Consider the following 20,616-nt stretch of genomic DNA (forward strand, 5'->3'; position numbering starts at 1 on the left):
ATATGTCTCATCATGGTTGTATTCGTATTATTTATAGTTCCCGAAACGAAAGGTAAAACATTTGAGGAAATCCAGACTTACTTTCATCACAAGTATAGTGTCAGAAATAGTGATAATAGACGGACTCCCACCGTTGTGGTTCTCTCCTGTGAGTGAAACCCTATGTTGTGGCGATGCTGCCACAGGGAGTTTCCGTCATGTGTGATATCATTACCAGTGGAAGACTGAATGTCCTGCCCACTGTGTAGCTGTTCTGATGGTTGGATATCTCTTATGCTGGGAATCTGTATAATTACTATTGGAATTTCCTGTTCGTTTTTATTGGTCTCGAGGCCCATATGGCCCATAGGTTAATTGATTACTTCGATAACCATCATCCTATGATCTTAAAAAGATCATCTTGTCGGTGAGAGTTTTTAACGCGGTTGGTATCTTGTTTTTTATCCACGACTCGCATCAGAGTCTGGGATTGTCGTCTCGAACGTCGGGAAACCTATCACGATCTTCGGCTTTCTGTTGCCGCACACTGGAGTGATATTGCGTTGGAAGTGGACAGTATCATCGATTCATATGGGAATGGCACTTCGGTATTGCGATCTTTCGGAGGTAGTTGTTAGATCCTCGATTCAGTTGATGAGATGAGATTCACTGAAAATTTAGTGACAATGCCTGTCAGAGGGAAATCAACCACTGTAGCAAAGAGAATTTTGGCTGTGAACGAAGAGCTGTGATTTCCTTCCTATGATTAGCTGGTCTCCTCAAGACACCCTCAATGATGACTGATAACGCAAAGTTAACACCATACAACAGGACATCCTTGTCTTTATTTCTCTACCATTATTAATGACGTAGCTTGAAAGATGCTGTGGAGCCGGAAGAAGACCTTCTACTACTGAGGGTTGAAAGTCGTTTCTCTGATCTTAGTCGTGTGCCATGTTGTGTATGCCACTCGTTGATCTTAGCATCCCCGTACTGAGCTGCCTCGAAGAAGTAATCACTTATCCAATCATAGCCCTCTTCCTTCGTCGGAGGTGGATGAATGGCCATAAAGTCGAATAGAGCCTCACATCTTCGGTGATCATCTTTAGCGATCGGAAAGAGACTTTGGACCTCTTTCAAATCTCTCTCGGTCAGATGGTTGAGGGGATCAATACCCGAAAAATGCTCACGGGCCTCCTCTATTCTCTTCTTTTCTTTGAATGACGAACCTTCGATGTCAAGCTTGAACAGCTCGCCACATTTCAATCTACAACACGTCGTGGTTTCCAACAAATCCCAACATGCAACTTACAAATACGATATGGTCAGTTCTGGATCGAGCAATTCAAAACATATTGATTTCTCGGTCTCCCTCATTGGCGATTTGCCATCATTTTGAGAAACTTTCAACATTATGGCAAACTGCCACATTTTGTTCCGTCGAACGCACTTGTTGGTATCGACAGCAGTGACTTCACTGTGGGCCTGATAGACCATGTGGCAACAACTATATTGCTGGGAAGGAGAACTTACACGAGACTGTTGCTCGAGTATATTCACGCGTCGTTTCAAGAATGAGATATCGGCCTGATGCGCCAGTGGTATAACGAACAACAACAGTGGCGCTGAACACTACGTTACTTGCATGGCATTGAATGCATCATCAGAGAGCGTCACTGAGTTCATTAGCTCTGGCGGTGGGGGAGGTAGATTATCTAGCTCTGGAGGTGTGGGAGGTGGACTATCTAACTCCTCCTGAGTTGACTGATAATGAAGGTTATTGCGACAAGAGAGTTGGGGTGACTACCTCAATGATGGTGGGCAGACTGTTGCGACCTGTTGAGGAGAAGACAGAACGGGCTAATCCACGTTCCAGGAGAGCCGAGATCAGAAGGTAGTTCGTTACGACAGTTAACATCGCAGGGGAGTTGTTCCTAGATGAGTGATAAGCTATGGAGATATACAGCCAAAAACTGCTCCAATGTCCTCAAGCCAGGTTGAGACTTTCGACTCGGGAGTAACATGATAATCGACTCCAGTATGCGAATGAAACAATGCCTCTGTAGTGATTACTGAATAATAACAACTGCAGTGAGACTGGAGACAAGCCCGGGGGAATTGTGTTTCGAGCGTAATCGTCGATCACTGATCGAAGGGCGGGCGACAACGTATCAGGAGGAGAACTTTTCTCTACGTCAAGTGGTGGATAAATGCTAGTCTCGTACTCGTCCCACCCGAACCTACCACCGTAGTCGGGATACCAGCACCGGAGCAGTCTGCCGTTGAGATCGGCCCGTTGGGTCCATGAGAGGTTTCTTGAACGGTATTCAACTCGTTATATACCTCCTGTTTTCAATTTTGGTTGGGTCTGGAGATCTATTCGCAATGATCGGTGAGAGCATCTACCATCAAGAGGTGGTCCGTATCATCGATGGCTACTGCTAATGATACCGACGATGGAGGAAGGCTCATGCACGGGCTGACTTGGGTATACATATATCTCGTGATTCGCTTACCGCCCCTACTGTCATCACAACGACGTTCGTAAGAGATGGAATTATATAATATACGGACTCATACAGCATACGGAGCAGTTCTTAGCTTCATTAACGTCTGCTCGGTCTTCACATCATCAACCGTCACGCGCCACAGAATTCTCCTCTCAGGCTGGCACATCCCCCGGTTCAGGGGTGGTGTATCGAGAGACTACGATCGAGCTTGTCGTCGGACAGATGCCGTCGCCTTCCTCGGTTTTCGAGTAGCCCTTTGGGTCATTGACTGGAGGGTATTGCAAAATTGGACACCTTGTTCTTCCAGCATCTCCCGTAGGAGAACTGTATCACACACAATAGAGTCGTCCTGACACATGAGGGCTCTTCCGCGATACCATACAGGACCGACCTGGTTCTTGAGACGTGTCGAGAGGTCAGTGAGGTCGATGGTCTCAAAAAGGAGCATCCGTTGCCACATTTCAGTGTCCTTCCGTATGGCGTGGACGAGAGCCAATTTATTGGCCCTCCGCTTTTCCTCAGCTTCTCGTTTTTTCTCTAAGACCAACAACAACGTCAGGGGCAAAAGCCAGTTGAAACCCACACATGCCTTCCTTGGATTTCTTAGCGGGGGACCTCCTCTGTCGCTTCCTCCTCGGAGCCTCGACGGAAGTCTGTTCCTCGTCCACCCTCACGGCCGCGCCTTTCTCGACGTATCTGTGGACCACTGGACTAGGAAGAGCGCCACGGCCTAGGTCCCTACCTAGCGATGTCCGTGAGGGTCCTGACCATGTTCCCTCGACTAGAGGTGCCAGAGGCCACCTTGAGACCAAAGAATGACATCCACCGCTTCAGTTCGTCGTCTCCAAGTTTCTCCCAGTCCATTGAGCCCAACACAGATCGTCCGGCCTGCGTATCCGCCCTACCACCAGTGGCAATCTGGTCCGGTGACACTGTAGGGCTTTCGCTGGCGGCCGTCTCACCCAACGCGCCCTGCGAGGCGCCACCAACCAGGACCCCATCGGCCATGCTGTCCTCCAACAGCAAGTCATCATCGTTAACCACTTCCACTACTGGTACATCATCCTCGTACGGAAGGGTCGTCTGGTCAGCCGACGATTCCGGGACACCCAGGCTAGCCAGCGATACTCGGGGGAGCTTCCATGTCCCATTGGCCCAGCGGCTCACATCTGAGCCTCTCCTCATGGCCCCCAGAGCTTTCACACGTTCTACAAGTGGAAGAGAGGATAACCACTCATGCCGATTCGCGGCATCCGGTCCACTCTGGTCCACCTCTTTCTCCGGCGTGGCGGTCGGAGGGCTGCCCCCAGACAGACACTGAATATCATCATCATCATCATCATCACTCGGTAAGGAAGGTAGCGGTCCTGACCACCCGTCCCCCCGCTCGGATATGTCGTCCCCGCTGACCTCTATGATAGGATAAGACTGCATGAGGTCGTCTTGACTACAGCTCTCCTGTTCCAAAGTCGCCGTGGTGGCCTCACTGTACCGCAGATGTACCGGTCCCTCATCATCCGTGACCATCTCGTTGGGGGTCAAAGGTATCGCCTCGACGATAGCAGTGGAAGGAGGGACATCGTCTTCAAGCATCACCTCGGTCTGGTCTATGTCCTGGACTTCATCAAATTGGCCCTCGGGGGCTAAGGGCTCCACCTGCTCAGCGAAGTCCATCGTGTCAGCCATGTTCCGGGCCAGAGGCGGTCCACTGGTCTCCAGTAGTGGTCGTCTAGATGATGGGCGCTCCTCCTCGAACTGGTCCGACTTAGGACGAGGGTAGTTGGAGAACAACTCGTTGAGGTACCGCTGGACAGCCTCGATAGAGACTCCCCTTGCCTTGTTCCTCCTCACCCCCTCATGAAGACGAATGAGGAACTCCACCGAGTAGTCCGTCCACCGGCTGAGGTCCTTCCTAGTATCTGATCATCTCAGCGTTGTCGGTCAATGAAGGGGTCCAATAGAAGTACTCACAAACGAGCGGATTGAGGTAGGTAGCGAGTAAGTTCTCGAGCTCGTCTATGGTCGCGACCAGCTCTGTCGGGGACAGTACGAAGAGGCCATCAAAGTCATCGAAGAAACCCGGCACCGATGGGTATTTCCCCAAAAACGGGCCGTGTTTGTCCAAGACTCGAGGGAATGGGCTCGGCAACCCATCCTGATCAAAGGGAGGCATACGGCCTGGCCCAGAAGGGACCTTACCGGCCGTGGAGGTATCTCTATGTTGGGGCCACCCTGTCCAGATGGCTCTGACCCTCCTCCAGCCACCTGAAGGACATGTTTGGTTTCCTCAACTAAGCTCGAGAGGTTCCTCACTGATGATGGATATTTATATACGAATTGGGGTAGAAGTGTACAGAAACCAGAGAGGATTTCCCGAAATTTCCTCACAATTTTCATATCGTCACCAACACATGTAGCTGATCATGTGCATATCTCCCACACTGCTTTGATGGCCCCACCTCATCGATGTGGACCCGCTCCGACGGTTCCAAGAGGTCGTCGATGCAGAACATGCTGATCCGGCCCATCATTCGGACCGTGGCCGCCTCCCGGTCCTCCCAGGGGCATTTCTCTGGCCACTGGCCCTCGGACTTGACCACACCACTCGAGGGCATGTCCTGGGAGAGATCTATGACCCCATCGCTTTCGCGCCTGGAGAGCGAGGCCCGCTTTCCCCCGTCTGGGTCGAGGAGCTCCTCGGGGACTTCGTGGAGGATATTGAGCAACCTTTCCTTCTCCAACTGGAGCCTGACAGGGCAGCAGCGTCAAACATGACCGCGCGCCATAAAATGACCGGCCCACGTTGCAATTTTTCTATCGGCCGTGACTATCCTTCGTCTCAAGAGCTCGACCTCCGCGGAAGTCCAGGGGGCACCAGCCTTGGGCTTGAAGTACTTGGTGATATCGTCTTGGTCCATGTCCAACTCGTCGAGACATCTCGGCAGCCCTCGAGTCTTCCGCCTGGTGGTAGTGGGGGCCGGCTTCTTGCGAGGGGGCATCAGTGACCAACACCCACACTGTAGGGCTTCAGAAAAATATAAACAAAAACTTACATGTGTATGAATATTTTTAGCACTCCCAATGGGTCTAAGCGAAACCAGGTTCCCAACCGACCGACCCAACCACGCGGGTACCAGAATGATATTGAGAAACTCTATTGAGCAGTGGCAACAGGATGAAATATTCAAAAACTGTGTAACATTGTTATCATGCTTGATGCCGACGGAGGCCATCCGAGCCGCTAGCAGCAGCAGCAGCAGGACCGGTCTCAGACCCATCGTCCTCGGACCCAGACTCACCGACTCTATTCAGCTGACCTAGATCAAGTCGGGCGTTCCGGAGATGGTGGCCCGAACCTCCGCCGTGACCTGCTGACCAGGGCGGGGAGATGTATCACACAGAGGACCGGCAGCGCCCACCTCTGAGCAATTCAGCCACGGGGGCCGGCCTACCCTCGGCCACGCTACCCAGACTGTCCCCGAGGGTCCTATGGCCCAAAGAGGAGGACAGAGAGCTCCTAAGGTGAGGTCCCATCACAGAGGAAGACTGTGAGCCCAAGGCAAAAAGGGACGGATAACGCCTGCAGAGGGCAAAGGACATCTCAGTGGTGCAAGGCCAGGAGTCGTACTGTTCATGGTAGAAAGGCGACTCGGGCATGGCTCGATCGGTCGGGCTCATGTCCAAGGACCTCGCCCTAAAGTCATCAGTGTCTCCGTCGCTACCTGAATGGGCATGGTCCCAAGATACGCATTGAATTTCGGACCGATATCAATTGTTAGATTTTCCTCGTCCCCCTCACTGGCCTGTGGCTGGTAGCTTGGCACCCTTATAGACGCTGAGGAAAGGCACTCCGGATATCCCTATTCTGCTGAATCGACAGCCTCAAAACCGGTGACCACCCCAACGAACAGATCCACTACGACATCGAAATGCTTACATCTGGAGGGCCTCTCCGTGACAGTCTCAGCGTAGTCGCTAGTGGGGGAGGAGGGCTCCTCGTGAGGGTACCGGCCCAAGGCTTGGTCGAACCCTGATAACAGGAAGTGGCAATGACCAAACTGAATCTTTCTGGTGGGCCAACGCATCCCCATTGGATCAAAACTGCCTATCTGGACCGACTTTCGTTCACAAGCTGCGGGACTTTCTGGACTTCAGCCAACAGCGTATCGTTGCTAAGGACGTGAGGGGAAAAATGAATCCAATTCTCGTTGACCAAGGAAGGCCTCCACGGGCAGGCACACCGGACCTAATGCAAACGACCAAGGTTCGATCCCACCATCGGTCATTTTCTCTCTACCCAATGGTAATTGTCAGAGATGAGCCCGGTAGTCGGGTTCCGTCTCGAGTAGTGGATCACCATGCCGTTGTAGATCTGAAGGGACGTGGTGATGAGACTACTCCTATCACAGGGGCAATGCAAGTGGACTAAAGGATCTACATAAGGATACATACCGATGTCAGAGACCCACCCAGTTTTAAGAAGTAACCTTCCCGAGGGTATGATAACAATAGGTGAATCGTTCCCAGTGTGATGACATTTACATGGGAAGGTGTTCTCAGCCATTACGAGTTCCCCATCGCGGGAATATTATAGGTTCCTGGATGATTTCCGGATCGATATAGTTGATATTAGACCCCTGACTAACAAGGCTTATATACAATAAGGATATATCTTCAATTAATAATATGTTAACATAGTAAACTATATTGTTATTATACACGGAATGTAGATATTCATAAAACGTATATAACCTTATTACACTACTTATACGAGTACCTAGATAGTCTATATGAATATATTATTGATCGAATATACTTTTGAGTTTAACATGCAGTGGCATAACACTTCATGTAAATTCAACACGTGTTTGTCCTCGCGACCGACAACACAATGGTTTTCCACAGTGGTAGTCGTGAAATATGACATTTTTCACTAGTGTTTCACACATCATTGTGAAACTCCACTATATACCCTTATATGGTAATCTATATCCAAAAATCCACTACAGGTGTCCACTTTTGTATCATTAGTGCGAAGGTGCCGAAATTCAACGGTTATCGAGGATCGCCAAGCAGAGACTAAACTATAGCACTTTGGAAGAGGAGATGCCCGGTGGTGGAAGAATGGGGGCACCAACGGTCATTAGTGTACAACGATGTGACGATGGTGTGGTATGGTTGGAATACCTTAAAAGTCGGTTCATGAGGATGGACTCTCCTCCGGCGAGATCGGCTCCTATGGACTTCGAAGCCCTCACTGAAGTCAGCTGAAACATAACGTAACCACTAGCCAAAGCCCAGCCGTCCTACTCTGTCGTTTCCTCTCCACCAGGGCCCTGAAGGCCTTGATGACCCCACCGTGGCACACTATGATGACCCTCAGTCCAGCACTCCCTTTTTGAAGGTGTTTGATCACACTCTCGACCCTCAGACACAGATTAGCGATACCTTTCCGGACGATTATCATCGAGATTCCGGTACAGTCCTAAAGCTACTTTCCCCTCCACTGGGCTGGAAGTAGAAACTATCCCGGTCCTGTCGTTCTATCTCATCTGCATGCTCTCTTCGTCGTTCCTGCTTGGACTTGTTGGCCAACACCCCACGGTCACGTTCTCTGAATAAGAATAGACTTGCCTCCCCGCTGCTGGATTGACCGCCACTGAATGGAGAGGCCTCGTGTGGATTCGAACCTTAGGAAGAATTCGGTCCTCCACTCCGCCTCCTGAATGTGAAGATATGCGGCGGTCTCCATCGCTCTTATGTACTCGCTAGTGAGACAAATGTCAAAGGCCTCCCCTGGACGTGGTACTCTGGTCTACCACTCGCAAAAAGTCCCTACCAATGTGGTCCTTGATCCACTCCCCCGCGGCCTCGGCCTGGGCCCTACCCCTGTCAGTTAGACGGTACTTGGAGTTATGACGAGCCCGGAAGCCGCTGGTCCACGGGTTGGGAACACCGCCTTGTTGGGCCTAGTGGGGACACTGATATACCTATGCTCCACCTCCATACCATCTTCTGAGCTAGATTCCCTTCACTTTCTCCGTGACGAACAAGGATTAGGTCAACGGGCATGTTCTTGTAAGCGAGCCGCCACGAGGCCATCGGTAAAGGGAGGGAGGTAAGGGAACTAAACCAACTCTGGGAAGGATATTTCCACATGTTGATGCAGTGGTAGATTCTGAATCGCCATATCCAATGCCACTAATGAGCACGTCTCACTTTTCCGTATCGATTTGACGACGCTCGTGAACACCACAACTCTGGTGGGGAACCATGATGGATATCATGCTAGGCTGCCTCACGAAGGGCCATCTTTATGGTATCGATGTTGGACTCGAGGACCAGACCACCCATGACCACCTCATCCAGGACGTAATTGGCCTGGCTGCTGATGCTGCTGGAGATGACTGTCATTAATGCAGTACTACCTTATCGAAGTGATAGACCAAGTCGAGCTCACAAACACTGTCGAACGCGGTGTCCAGGGCCTACAATAATTATTGCTGAGGAAGGGGCCCAATATAATCAATAGTGATAGAAATAAGTTGAATCAGAGGCCAATGCCGTTTCTATTGGAATAACAACAGTGATGAACCACCTGGGGCTTCAGCCGAGGGTGTCCCCTCCGCCGTTATTCGTACTGTGCTAGAGATACAGCTCCATATGGGTGACAACAGGCACAGATTCCAACAAGTTCCCCTCCTATCAGAATAACTACAGTGATGATCTTCCGTATAACACGAATGCACTAACCCCCCAAAATGTCCGCTCCTCCGCCACTATTCGTACTGTGCTAGAGAAAGTTCCACGAGGTAGCCAACGGGCGCAAATCGCAATGAGTGTCACCTGGACAAAGACTTGTATAAGGTCAAGGGTGGCCAGATCGCTTTCGGTGTGGTCAACGATGAAGGCAAAGTAGAGGGTTGCGAAGTGCCTGGGGATCCAAGAGTTTCAAAGCTCCCTACCATGCCCCACCAGGAGGACCTATAGACGATCCTGAGATTTTTGGGCGCTGAGTTTCTCCCATCACACAGTTCAGGTAGATCCTCCGGGACCACACAACAGCAGTGGTCATCTGCTCTGAGATTAAAATAAGCAATAACGTACTTAATGGTAATAATATCAGTTGAGCCCATGGTTTTTGCAGTAGCGGTAGCGAAACCAGTTATGGAAAACCTCGCGAGGTGTGGCCCTCCAACCACTAGGAACCCCCAGGAGACAAGCTCAGAACGCCTATAGACCCTGTCTCTACTAGCCACCTCTCAGAAAGGATTAGTATTTCTTGCCACAACATGAACAAGTAAATACTTTTGGCGCCCTCGGGACAAATCTAGGGAGGCCGTGGTACCGGTAAGGATATGAGTACAGAGTCACAATTCTGGCAATTCTAATCAGGGTAACTTACGCAAAGGAATATAATATCAGTGTCACCATGCTACGAATAGAGTGTCACCATTACCTCCCTCTGAGTACACCATAAACCCTGTCAATGAGGCCTTGGCGTCTCGGGAGAGGCAAGGCAGTGTAGAACCTTGCCAGCCTCGTCTTACCGCTATTATTGAAGACCAGGACGGCGTGTATCATTAAAACACAATAATACGCCCTAAGCTCAATTGAAGGCAACAACTCGAGACACTAAAGTACTATGGAAATGGTAGTAATGGTGACACGATGGTCATAAGAGCTGCCCTTCCCGTCCAGCGGTCTGGTAGCTACCTTCAAGGGCGGCTAACGCTATCTCGACCTGAGAGCCCAGAAAAAGTAATGGCGACCACATTGGCGATATTGGACCTGGTCCCGGGCCCATTTGGCCTCTTCCTTGGTCTCAGCCTCCAGTAGTGGCATTTGACGCAATGTTGAATGGACTCCTAGCTCGACCAGTCGGAGGATCAAGTCGCCCCCACCACTCCATGTCGCGGTCAGTTCAGTGACCACTAAGGGAAGAAGGATGACCATGACCCGAGGGGCACAGGCGTACCATAGGCGAATCGGCCCAGTCGGATCTCTGTATTGACCTTGGTGTCGAGCAGGACCCGTAGGTCTCTGGCCATGGCGGTCCACAGGTCCACATTATCAGTGACGGTCTCTACCGAGAACAGGGCTTCTAGCAGCTCCAGACAGGGCAGGTGGTCCGGACCGTGGTAGAGGAAGGAGCTCAGCAGGCAACTTATGGTACAGTCTCGGAGGGGCTGGAGATAGAAAAATTGATGGATGCCCACGGGTTTCAAATAGGAGCTAAAATGACCGCGCGCCACGGAATTCCACAAGCCCTACATCATCAACACCATCGTCCCCTTGCTTGCTGATCCAATCAGTCATCAGTTCAGCAGTGTCCCTCATCAACGTCTCGTCCCCTCCCTTCGCTGGTCCCCTCATGCAGTGGTCCGCCAGTATAGGCGCAAAGCGTCGGCTCAGAAGGGAGGGCCTGGGCCAAGGCATTCCGAACCAGCGAGGGCCTCCAGTGTACTACCGCCTAGGGTCCTCTCTTTGCTCCTCCATCGCATTTAGGAGGGCCACTGCTTTCAACCGGACCTTATCAGCCGCCCCAGAGGCCTCCAGAATCGCCGCTAAAGTGTCTGAAAAAGCTCATCTGAGTGAGCTTAGTATCAGCTCCCGACAATGTCCAATGTTGGAATATATTTCGCTGCTGAATCTTTGGAATTTTTCTCATTAATTGTAGAAGTTCACATGCAAGTTCAGGTGGGAGTGTATAAAAACAAAGAGAATTCTTCTCACATTCATTGTCCCCAAACATATGTAGTTGACCATGTGCATATTTTCCCATACTTCTAATTTCACTTCCTTCAAGGTCCCTCCAAAAGGGTAATACTATTAGAACAAGTACCTCCCACTACAGAGTCCACCCGTCTCCATTTACCTTCCAAGGCCTTATCTCGATAGTGATAGCCGCTATTATCAATCTTCTGTCTCAGCGCGATGAGCCCTCGCTCTTCCTCGTCCTCAGTCCCCTGCATTCGCCCCAAATACGCCACTACCTCCTCCACTGAGGCCTCGTGGAGCTCAGCTGCGGTGAGTGGTCGGGCTGGATGGGCATCTTCCGGCGGGCCCTCCTCGCTCTCCAATTTCCGCTGTTGGGCCCTCAGCAGGCTGACCTCCTTCCGCTGCAACTCCAACAGGTACCGGCCCAGAGCGGGGCCTTCCAAACCACGGTACGATATGGTCCCCGAGCCAGCCTTGGAAGCGGTCTCGAGAGCTGCCTAGACAATAAGTCCACCTAGGACAGATGGAAGGACCTACTTTGACCTTCGCCATCTCGTGGTGGAGCTCATCTAATTTAGATTGGTCGATCTCCACTTCCGTAATGGTACAATGAAAACTCTAACTGAGAACCACAATGAACCCCATCCCGCTGTAAGAGCAAGCTCTGCTCCCCCCGATATCATCCCTAGCAATACTAGTATCACTACCCACACTACCAACTGAGTTGACGAGAAAAGCACACACACTTCCATTTGATAACACATGAAACTATTATTATCAGCTTGTGGAGTGGTCTCGAGGAAATCCCTGTGGAAGTCTCACTCATCGGCCTTCCCAGCATGAGACTCACGGCTGGGATCAGACCTAGACCTTCCCATGGCAACTCAGTACACTCTCTCTCCTAATGGACCGACCTGTTCCAGTTAACACACCATCATATCGGAGGAATTCTCTCTTAGAAAGTCCCCGTTGAGAGGATCTTCCAACCTCAGGGGTTCAGAGTAGTTTATACAAACTCGGATCTCAGGCAGACGTTCATATCGATGCACGCTATCACCACACTGAGTGCATGCGTGCTGTACCCACTGGAAGCAATAGGGTCAACTTTGAGGAGTCTATCACATCGGTCAATAGGCCCACCTCACTCTGAAAGCAACACTGTGCCCGAACACGCCTCCTATCCGACCAATACCATCTACGTGACTCTGAGCCAGAGTCCCTTATCGTCATTCACCCTCCCTCCCTTTGAAGCCGTATCGTATCCCGAGAATGCCGTTTCACGAATAAAGACTGCGCTTGGGCATAGCAGGTAATCCCCGGGTTATAGACACCCGCACGCCCATATACCATCTCAGGGCTGCTCAGTGAGCAGCCTCAAATGAGCAGTGCTCACCTTACTCTTCTAAGCCTAATTCTGATCACATAGAACTCTTGTTTGCTCATTGGTCGCAGCAAGTACAAGGAAGACAGCTTCATCTCTTCCGAGTCCTCCTAGGACCCCCCGAGATTCTACCATAAAATCAAGGGGACCATCTCGACCACCTCCCATTTCCGAGGGCAAACATATATTCCTGGAATACTGATGACTTCACGTAGGATGACGATGTGGATGTGAATTCCACGAGTACGGAAAACGCTAGTTTAGGAGCATATGGGGTGAACCTGAAATAGCAAACTCACCCCTACCTATCAAACCTATCCTCAACAACATTGCTCAAGTCCACAGAGGTCTCACGCCGGTCCAGCACTCGACGATCTATAGAGGAGTCAGCGTCCGTTAACCACTGCGTGCGTGGAGTACTGTGGGCAGTGAAAGTCTTCCTTCAACATCGATAATATCCCTTCCATCACTGTCCTTCCAACCACTGGGCATTGATCAACACATCTCGGAACTATACTGCATGAAAACAACAATCACTTCATGCGTTTACATTTGGCGAACAGATCCAACAGCGGTCTGACGTCGGACCGCTTCAAAAGCCCCTCCTGTAGGACCACCTCTGCCACCCTTAACTAAAGTGTACACCATAGGAATCCCAATGCAATATTTACTTCTCTATCTCCCTGAGGGTGTCTTCCAGACGTGGCAGAAAACGGTGCAGGTCGCATTGGAAATCCTCAGAGTCGGCCAGCATCGAGAGACCCTCCATCCCCACCGCCTAGTCACTTGAATGGTCAAGGTCACGGCCCCAGCAATGCCACATACTTGGGTGGAACAACCACACGGCCACCAGAAGACATTCCTTGTGCATGAGATGACCGAGTTAGCCGAGCCTCACCTTGAGGTCATGCGTGCACTCCTTGTACGCGAGGTAGCGGAGTATGCCAGAGATGAGGCCATTGTCTCGCATACTTTCCAACACCGCCTTAGCGCTCAGCTTCTCACTATGCTTCATAATACAGCGAAAATAGTGGATAACAAGAGCCTCCTGTAACCAACACCAGTGTGGGAAATCATGCACATGACCAACTGCATGTGTTGGTGACAATTCGAAAATTGTGAGAGGAAATTCGGAAAAATTGTTATTGGTTTCTGCAAACCTTTACCCGAATTTGTATGTAAACTCCTATGGGTGAGGAAACACCCGAGCTCAGTTGAGGAAAGCGAACATATATTCCAATACTGACCAACACCAGGGTAACCTCAACCGACTCTGCCCTACTACCTGCCGTCTAATATGCTTGACTTCGAGGTCTCGCTCGCCCACTTGGTCCAACACTGTCTAAACCACATCCACTGACCGAGACCAGTTCCGAAGAGACTCACAGTGCAATGACCTATGAGGAGGGGCAGGTCCACCAACTGCAGTGCTTCCACGTGGACAAGACACTTCCACAACAGCAACCCCACACTCTCCTCAAACGTGTTCTAACACACTACAGTTTCTGTGACCATCACAACAGTAGTCCCACCACTTTATTCACCAAAGACTGTGACAGAGCCTGAGGATCGACCACACGGTGACCATCAAGACCACCTCTCCCTTTCGCAGTGTCCATTACAGCGTCTTCAAGGCGATGCGAGTTGGCGTATTGCCAGACCTAAATCGATCGATGCCAGCCACCCACACTAGTCCAGCACTTTATAGTCGTTCAGCATCCGTAAGCTGAGGTTAACTTTATTCTCCTCCATCAGAAGCCTGCATCATCAGTTCGCTATTATCAAACCCAGAATCCTCCTCAATCACCTGACCGCATCTTCTTCTGTGTCTTGATCCCACAGTGTACCACCATCATCCAGCCGACCCAACACCTACAGACCCTCTCGGAGGTGTCACCATCCCTTGTGTCACCACCTTGGCCCTCCCCTTCCCTCGCGAAGCACTAGCCTCCAACATCGCCAACCGCGCCAATTGTTCCATCGTGTCTGTCAAGTCGATCCACCGCCTCGACAACACGGGACACCTACCACTAAGCACTGCCGCCACAGCAACACTCCCAAGAGACTACATAGCAATTTCTTTCACACACTCATGAGCAATTTTAGTCCTCTCTCGATTCGACTCGGACTTCAGATCTTCTGCCACACTCTTCGCATCTACCCCACTACTATACTAAGGTACTGTCGCTGTATCATGTACCTCGACCTCTTACATACTTAGAGGCGCTAAGTCGTGCGGTGCCCTTCCCTGACATTTCTACTGTTACCAGATACTACACTACTTTCACAAACTCCTACACGGCACATTCTGACGCTATAGAAACTAAGACCTTCAACTCGTAGAGGTAACACACAAATGCCCATAAAATTTGAACTACAAATGAGAACCTAGCCGTTCCCAACGAGCCTCCGACAAATCATATCCAATCCTTCTCAATCTAATACAGTGACTTTAACACAAGACAACTTGGACTTCTGAAATTGGTGTCTCTGAGGTGTATGTGGTGACAACTCCAGCAGTCTGAACCGTCGATGATGACTACTGTCCTCCAACCCACGATGCTTAAACATTCAATACCACCCTACATACTTCAAAGATAGTAGTAGCAGATGGAAACGACAAAAGCAATAATACTACCAGTACTACAACTAACAGCAGCGCGTATTTCTACGACTCGAGTACTACTTATAGTTATTCTCGGCACTACGTATAGCCAACCCGATCAAAACATCTAAGGGAAAGTTAGTCGACCTCCTCCATCTTAGACGCCTCATCAGCAGCCTGGGCATCAACCTCCTCGAGAGGGGGAAGATCCTCATCATCAGACTCGGCCTCCTCGTCATCCTCATCAATCGAAAGACCAAGCTTGATCATACGATGGATGCGACTGGCGAACTGAGTGGGATCATCAAGGCTGAAGCCAGAGGTAAGAAGAGAAGTATCAAACAGCAACCAGATGAGATCCTTCACGGTCTTGTCGGACTTATCGGCAGCAGCCTTCTTCTTCAGCTCGACCATGATGGCGTTCTTGGGGTTGACCTCCATAGTCTTCTTCGACACCATGTAGCTAGTCATAGAGCTATCCCGAAGGGCCTGAGCCTTCATGATACGCTCCATATTGGCGGTCCAGCCGTACTCGGAGGTGGTCAACACGCAAGGAGACTCCGACACACGCTGAGAGACGATGACCTTCTCAACCTTGTCGCCCAAGACCTCCTTAACGAGCTTGCAGAGAGGCTCGAAGTCAGCCTTCTCCTCTTCGAAAGCCTTCTTCTCCTCGTCAGACTCATTGAGATCGAGATCACCCTCCTTAGTGATGGACTTCAGCTTGTGACCGTTGAACTCACGGAGCTGCTGCACGGCGTACTCATCAATAGGATCAACCAAATAGAGGACCTCATAACCCTTCTTGCGAAGAGTCTCGATAAAGGGACTTGAGGACACGGCAGCGATACTCTCACCAGTGATGTAATAGATATCCTTCTGACCCTCCTTCATGCGGTCAACATACTCCTGGAAGGACACCATATCCTCACCAGACTTGGAAGACTTGAACCTCAGCAACTCGGCGATCTTCTCACGGTTAGTGCTGTCCTCGTGGATGCCCAACTTGATGTTCTTGGAGAACTGCTCGTAGAAGATCTTGTAATCATCAGGCTTCTCGGTGGCCATCTCCTCGAACAACTGCAAACACTTCTTCACCAAGTTCTTCTTGATGACACGAAGGATCTTGTTCTGCTGAAGGGTCTCACGGGAGATGTTCAAAGGAAGATCCTCGGAGTCGACAACACCCTTGATGAAGGACAACCAGTCGGGCATGAGCTCCTCACAGTCATCAGTGATGAAGACACGGCGGACGTACAACTTAATATTGTTGCGCTTCTTGGTGTTCTCGAACAAGTCGAAGGGGGCACGACGTGGCACAAACAGGAGAGCCTTGAACTCGAGCTGACCCTCAACAGCGAAGTGCTTGACAGCCAGATGATCCTCCCAATCGTTAGTAAGAGACTTGTAGAAGGAAGCATACTCCTCGTTGGTCACATCCTCAGGCTTGCGCATCCAGATCGGCTTGGTCTTGTTTAATTGCTCCCAATCGTGAGTGACCTCCTTGACCTTCTTGGTCTTCTTCTTCTTATCACCCTCCTCCTCGCCTTCCTTCTTCTCCTCATCGTCCTCGACCTCCTCAATCTTGGGCTCCTCCGACTCGTCCTTCTTCTCGTCATCCTTCTTCTCCTTATCCTCCTCCTCGTCTTCGGAGTCGGTCACCTCCTTCTCAGTAGATTTCTCGACGTAGAGCTCAATGGGGAAGCCAATGAACTGAGAGTGCTTCTTGACCAAATCCTTCAGACGACGCTCCTCAAGGAACTCGGTCTGATCCTCCTTGAGATAAAGGATGACCTTAGTACCACGCTTGATGTGACCATCAGCAAACTCGGTATCCTTGGTGACACTGAAGGAACCGCCAGCGGCAGATTCCCAGATGTACTGATCGTCATCGTTGGACTTCGAGACAACACGGACCTTGTCAGCAACGAGGTAGGCGGAGTAGAAACCAACACCGAACTGGCCGATCATAGAGATGTCACCACCGGCCTGAATGGCCTCCATGAAGGCCTTGGTACCAGACTTGGCGATGGTTCCCAAGTTGTTGATCATCTCAGTCTTAGTGAGACCAATTCCTGTATCCTCAACAGTGAGAGTTCCGTTGGTCTTATCGGGGATGATCTTAATTTTGAACTCGGGCTCCTAAAGAAAACAAACATGACAAATGCAACAAAAAGGACCCTTTCACTTACATTCTCGATCTTCTCGGGATCAGTGATGGACTCGAATCGAATCTTGTCCAATGCATCGGAGGCATTGGAGATGAGCTCACGAAGGAAGACCTCCTTGTTGCCTGACCAAGAAACGATCCAAGACAGAATCGACCCAACGATGAACAACTTACTGTAGAAGGTGTTGATGATAAGACTCATCAACTGCTGAATATCAGCGTTGAATGCAAAGGTTTCTGTGGACATCGTAGTAGTAGGCTGCCAGTAGAGGGGCAATACAGAGCACTGAAATTAAAATGGATAGTAAGAGAACCGACCAGGCGAATTCGCTGTAGGCTTGTGCAACTCATCACGGGCGAGCGAGATCACACCATTCTTCTCTGTCGGGAGCTCAAGATATGAGTCGGTTCGATATTGCGCTGTACACGCTGACGGTTTCATTCGGTATCTTCGCGTATCCTTGCGAGTGAGGCTTCTGAGCGCACAGTGAAGGTTTTGTAGATCTCCAGCTAAGCGAGACCCCTTTCGAGTTTCCGCTACAACTTCCCGCCTTGGGCTCAAGCCCCAGCAACGTGTGGCGTTTATGGCCCTTACAAGTGGTCGCCGATGCGTATTTGTTCAAGTTCTCGTTCGGGTTGAATCCGACCCGATCTTCTGATGCAAAAATGGTTAATTGGGTTTGGCAAGGATCCTTCTCACGCTTATCAGCTCTAATGGCAGAGTTTCCCACCAACGCTGCGCCTTTACCAGATCTATCAGACCTTTGGGGAGCCTCGTCCGGCAGTCACGAGCCAGTAGGGGCGCCGCACTCAGGTGGGGAAGCGGACGAGCCGAGACCGGCCCCTCTCGGAAGTCTGGACTCGATATTCGCGGGGAAGGGGTCAACGACCCGTGATGGTCCAGAGGCGGTGGGTCTCCCCCAGGAAAATCCTACACCGGTAGTTGCCCCACCAGAGGCTACCGTCGCGGTACCAGCTGAGCCCGTGCCGAACAAGCATGATGGTCTTGGAGCTCGAGAATCAGTAGTGGCGACTCTGGTGCCGCCGTCCCAGGATTATGGTCCGATGGTAGAAAAGAGACCACTAGTGGTGGTCCAACCACCGGTTGGGGAAGGTGATACGGTGAACGAAGCACTGCCGGCAGAGGACCATGGTCTGGTGGTTCGGCAATCAGTAGTAACTGCCGAGGCGGGGCCGGCTGAGGACGGTGACCGAAGGGTGGTCGGGGCCACTGCGGGGAAGAAAGGTCCAGTGCCAGTGGCCGAAACCGTTGTGGCAGAGGATGTAGGTCCGGTCACAAGGGGCAGATCAGCAACAGTAGGCCACTCCGCGATGCCCAAGATCGACGCCACGGGCCCCCGGCAAGAGAAACCCTCATACGGTGCGAATGAATCGCTCACCTCCCGTTCGCTGATTGTATCTTCTGGCCCATTCGAGGCCGGAAGCAGTTGTACCAGTATTTCCAAGTACGACCGTGTCCCAAGACTTCATGGGGCCACACATAGGACCATAGGAGGTCCAGAGGAGGAGTCTTGGGGGGCCATGGACATTTCTATGTGCAATATCGTCAAACACAAGGTGGTGGTCAGCTACGGTCAGCTCTGGTAGATCTGGCCTCTCAGACCCAGCGGACCTACTTTTCCAGCGGCGCCGTTCCTCATAGGCACCAACATCTGATTCGGAAGGTGGTCCTCTAGGTTTGGTCAACAATTTTGCAACCTACTTTTTTCAGGAGCATCGAGACGCGGCACGGCGGATCATGCGGGCGTACAAGTCGGAATCAACAAGGTGGAAATTCGTCATGGTAAACTTGTCATAGAAGTTGCCCAGGTCTCGATATGACGACGCTCAATCAAGTGCCAGGTGGAGCCATGCAGGGGAGCGGGAAGGTGATGGTGGTAGGAGCCATTCAAGGACACCATGGTTCTTCAGGTCTACTGGCCGAGCGAGCTCGTCTCCGATCGAGAGTTTCAGAGCTCACCAGGAGTGGCGATCAGCTGAGGACAGCTTTGAAGAGATCCGTCGAGTTGCTGTGGCTGAAGGATGCTGAGATCAAGTCCTTGCGGGCGGTCCTGGACGGTAATGTGCCCCCCTACCCAGAGGCCTAGAGATGTCATGAGCCCCATGTCGGGCATTGTGCTGTCCTTAGTCTCAGTGGCCTTGCGTTGTTACAATAGTAAACTATAATATTCTTAGCACTTGGTTGCGGCGGCGCCTCGAGCACACCATATGTCGCCTTCTAAGGCTTCCCCCGAATGGACCGTGAATGGGGAAGGTGGCGTTGAGGGCTGAGTCCCTGGTCCAGGAAAATATGAGAGTGGAACAAGCAAGGACCCTAGCAAGATTCCATGTGGTCCCGGTCTGGAATAGCAACTCTTCTTGGCCATGTTCTGCTGGAACTGCTTCCGTCAAGAAGCGAAAAAGTGGTATCAATAGGCTCAGTCGCCCACACTGATGTGGTCTTAGAGACCGGATCATCCTCGTGCGACCTTTTCAGTCACGACCATACTTCTAAACTAACTTTAGTTTAGCATATGTGGAATTCAGAGCATTCCAAGGCTGTTTGATATCACAATGCAGCTCCTTGGAGACAGCGTTGTGTAAGTCACGGTCGCAGTGCCATGATCCGGGTTCGATCCCCGGCCACCGCATCTCTGGTCAGATATAAGGTCGATGGACCCTCTCAGACTCGCCTCGCTTTACTACTGCGAGGCCTACGAGTTCAGAGTTAGAGAGCTCGGAGCGTATTTTCTTGGAGAAGTCGATTTCCCGAGAGCTTGGACCGAGTCCCCTACTCCGAATTCAAGGGGCAACGAGCCTATTTCTAGTAGGGTTTCCTACTCGAATCCTTAGGAGTGTCCTACTCCACTGCGAAGGTTATCTGCCGCGGTCATGCTCTACTAAGGAATGATCTCGGTGGTCCAGCATAGATGATAGCGACAATAATGACATGTGAATAGTACACTCATGCAATTTCGAATGATACACGTGCTCAGCGTTGACTTGTCAATATCATACCATCAACAGGATCAATACAGGGACTTCGATCGAGTACAGTGAACCTAGGCTCACCAGTGTGGTGCAGGAGGCTCCCTCACTGTAGACCAACCACAATGGCCCGAGTTACGACGTGTTAGTTGTACATCAGTGGTATAGTTCGAACTAGTTCAATGACTACAGCTGACCTAGCAGAAGGGGGCCGCGGGTGGTCCGGTCAGCCAGGTTGCGATGACAAGGCAGTAGTGTTACT

The 20,616-nt window shown here is 51.0% G+C and overlaps 8 protein-coding genes across 8 annotated transcripts in view; 2 read left to right on the forward strand and 6 right to left on the reverse strand.

Annotated features, from left to right (window-relative positions):
* Positions 1-156, forward strand: part of Pmar_PMAR020560 (hexose transporter, putative) — a gene marked incomplete at both ends in the record, with an annotated part of 1,221 nt that extends 1,065 nt beyond the window's left edge. Inside the window, one exon of the mRNA XM_002775533.1 lies at positions 1-156. Coding sequence (XP_002775579.1) covers positions 1-156 — 156 coding nt within the window.
* A 2,398-nt stretch (positions 157-2,554) lies between these two features.
* Pmar_PMAR020561 (hypothetical protein) lies at positions 2,555-5,488 on the reverse strand (the record flags this gene model as incomplete). The annotated part of the gene is made up of 7 exons (XM_002775534.1): positions 2,555-3,026; positions 3,079-3,185; positions 3,232-4,408; positions 4,461-4,644; positions 4,689-4,754; positions 4,949-5,237; positions 5,292-5,488. The coding sequence occupies 7 exons, from the start codon at positions 5,486-5,488 to the stop codon at positions 2,686-2,688; spliced, it is 2,361 nt and encodes a 786-aa protein (XP_002775580.1). The 3' UTR covers positions 2,555-2,685.
* Positions 5,489-5,696: 208 nt separating this feature from the next.
* Positions 5,697-8,591, reverse strand: Pmar_PMAR020562 (2,3-bisphosphoglycerate-dependent phosphoglycerate mutase, putative; the record flags this gene model as incomplete). The annotated part of the gene is made up of 12 exons (XM_002775535.1): positions 5,697-5,857; positions 5,909-6,069; positions 6,118-6,211; positions 6,427-6,519; positions 6,609-6,735; positions 6,787-6,889; positions 7,677-7,746; positions 7,800-7,937; positions 7,985-8,103; positions 8,180-8,285; positions 8,329-8,458; positions 8,499-8,591. The coding sequence occupies 12 exons, from the start codon at positions 8,589-8,591 to the stop codon at positions 5,697-5,699; spliced, it is 1,395 nt and encodes a 464-aa protein (XP_002775581.1).
* Positions 8,592-8,777: 186 nt separating this feature from the next.
* Positions 8,778-10,073, reverse strand: Pmar_PMAR020563 (clathrin assembly protein AP19, putative; the record flags this gene model as incomplete). The annotated part of the gene is made up of 4 exons (XM_002775536.1): positions 8,778-8,870; positions 8,918-8,977; positions 9,336-9,423; positions 9,949-10,073. 4 exons carry the CDS (start codon positions 10,071-10,073, stop codon positions 8,778-8,780), a joined length of 366 nt encoding a protein of 121 aa, XP_002775582.1.
* A 91-nt stretch (positions 10,074-10,164) lies between these two features.
* Positions 10,165-11,762, reverse strand: Pmar_PMAR020564 (hypothetical protein; the record flags this gene model as incomplete). The annotated part of the gene is made up of 8 exons (XM_002775537.1): positions 10,165-10,233; positions 10,281-10,423; positions 10,468-10,678; positions 10,764-10,914; positions 10,960-11,065; positions 11,368-11,458; positions 11,486-11,707; positions 11,748-11,762. 8 exons carry the CDS (start codon positions 11,760-11,762, stop codon positions 10,165-10,167), a joined length of 1,008 nt encoding a protein of 335 aa, XP_002775583.1.
* A 1,362-nt stretch (positions 11,763-13,124) lies between these two features.
* Positions 13,125-14,210, reverse strand: Pmar_PMAR020565 (hypothetical protein; the record flags this gene model as incomplete). The annotated part of the gene is made up of 4 exons (XM_002775538.1): positions 13,125-13,223; positions 13,490-13,639; positions 13,877-13,933; positions 14,127-14,210. 4 exons carry the CDS (start codon positions 14,208-14,210, stop codon positions 13,125-13,127), a joined length of 390 nt encoding a protein of 129 aa, XP_002775584.1.
* Positions 14,211-15,065: 855 nt separating this feature from the next.
* Positions 15,066-17,654, reverse strand: Pmar_PMAR020566 (heat shock protein 90, putative). Its single transcript, XM_002775539.1, has 3 exons — positions 17,541-17,654; positions 17,389-17,489; positions 15,066-17,338 (listed from the first exon to the last, which is right to left on the reverse strand). Exons 1-3 carry the CDS (start codon positions 17,611-17,613, stop codon positions 15,335-15,337), a joined length of 2,178 nt encoding a protein of 725 aa, XP_002775585.1. The 5' UTR covers positions 17,614-17,654; the 3' UTR covers positions 15,066-15,334.
* Positions 17,655-18,080: 426 nt separating this feature from the next.
* Pmar_PMAR020567 (hypothetical protein) lies at positions 18,081-18,974 on the forward strand (the record flags this gene model as incomplete). The annotated part of the gene is made up of 1 exon (XM_002775540.1): positions 18,081-18,974. The coding sequence occupies one exon, from the start codon at positions 18,081-18,083 to the stop codon at positions 18,972-18,974; it is 894 nt and encodes a 297-aa protein (XP_002775586.1).
* Positions 18,975-20,616: the final 1,642 nt, after the last annotated feature.

Source organism: Perkinsus marinus (assembly GCF_000006405.1).
Source record: "Perkinsus marinus ATCC 50983 genomic scaffold scf_1104296955874, whole genome shotgun sequence".
NCBI classification, from domain to species: domain Eukaryota; phylum Perkinsozoa; order Perkinsida; family Perkinsidae; genus Perkinsus; species Perkinsus marinus.

Bases quoted from the DNA above. Each gene is read 5' to 3' on its own strand.
- Pmar_PMAR020566 (XM_002775539.1), bottom strand. From the start codon at position 17,613: ATGTCCACAGAAACCTTTGCATTCAACGCTGATATTCAGCAGTTGATG. The intron at 17,490-17,540 runs GTAAGTTGTTCA...TTTCTTGGTCAG, and splicing joins TATCATCAACACCTTCTACA to GCAACAAGGAGGTCTTCCTT. The intron at 17,339-17,388 runs GTAAGTGAAAGG...TGTTTTCTTTAG, and splicing joins ATCCCGAGAAGATCGAGAAT to GAGCCCGAGTTCAAAATTAA.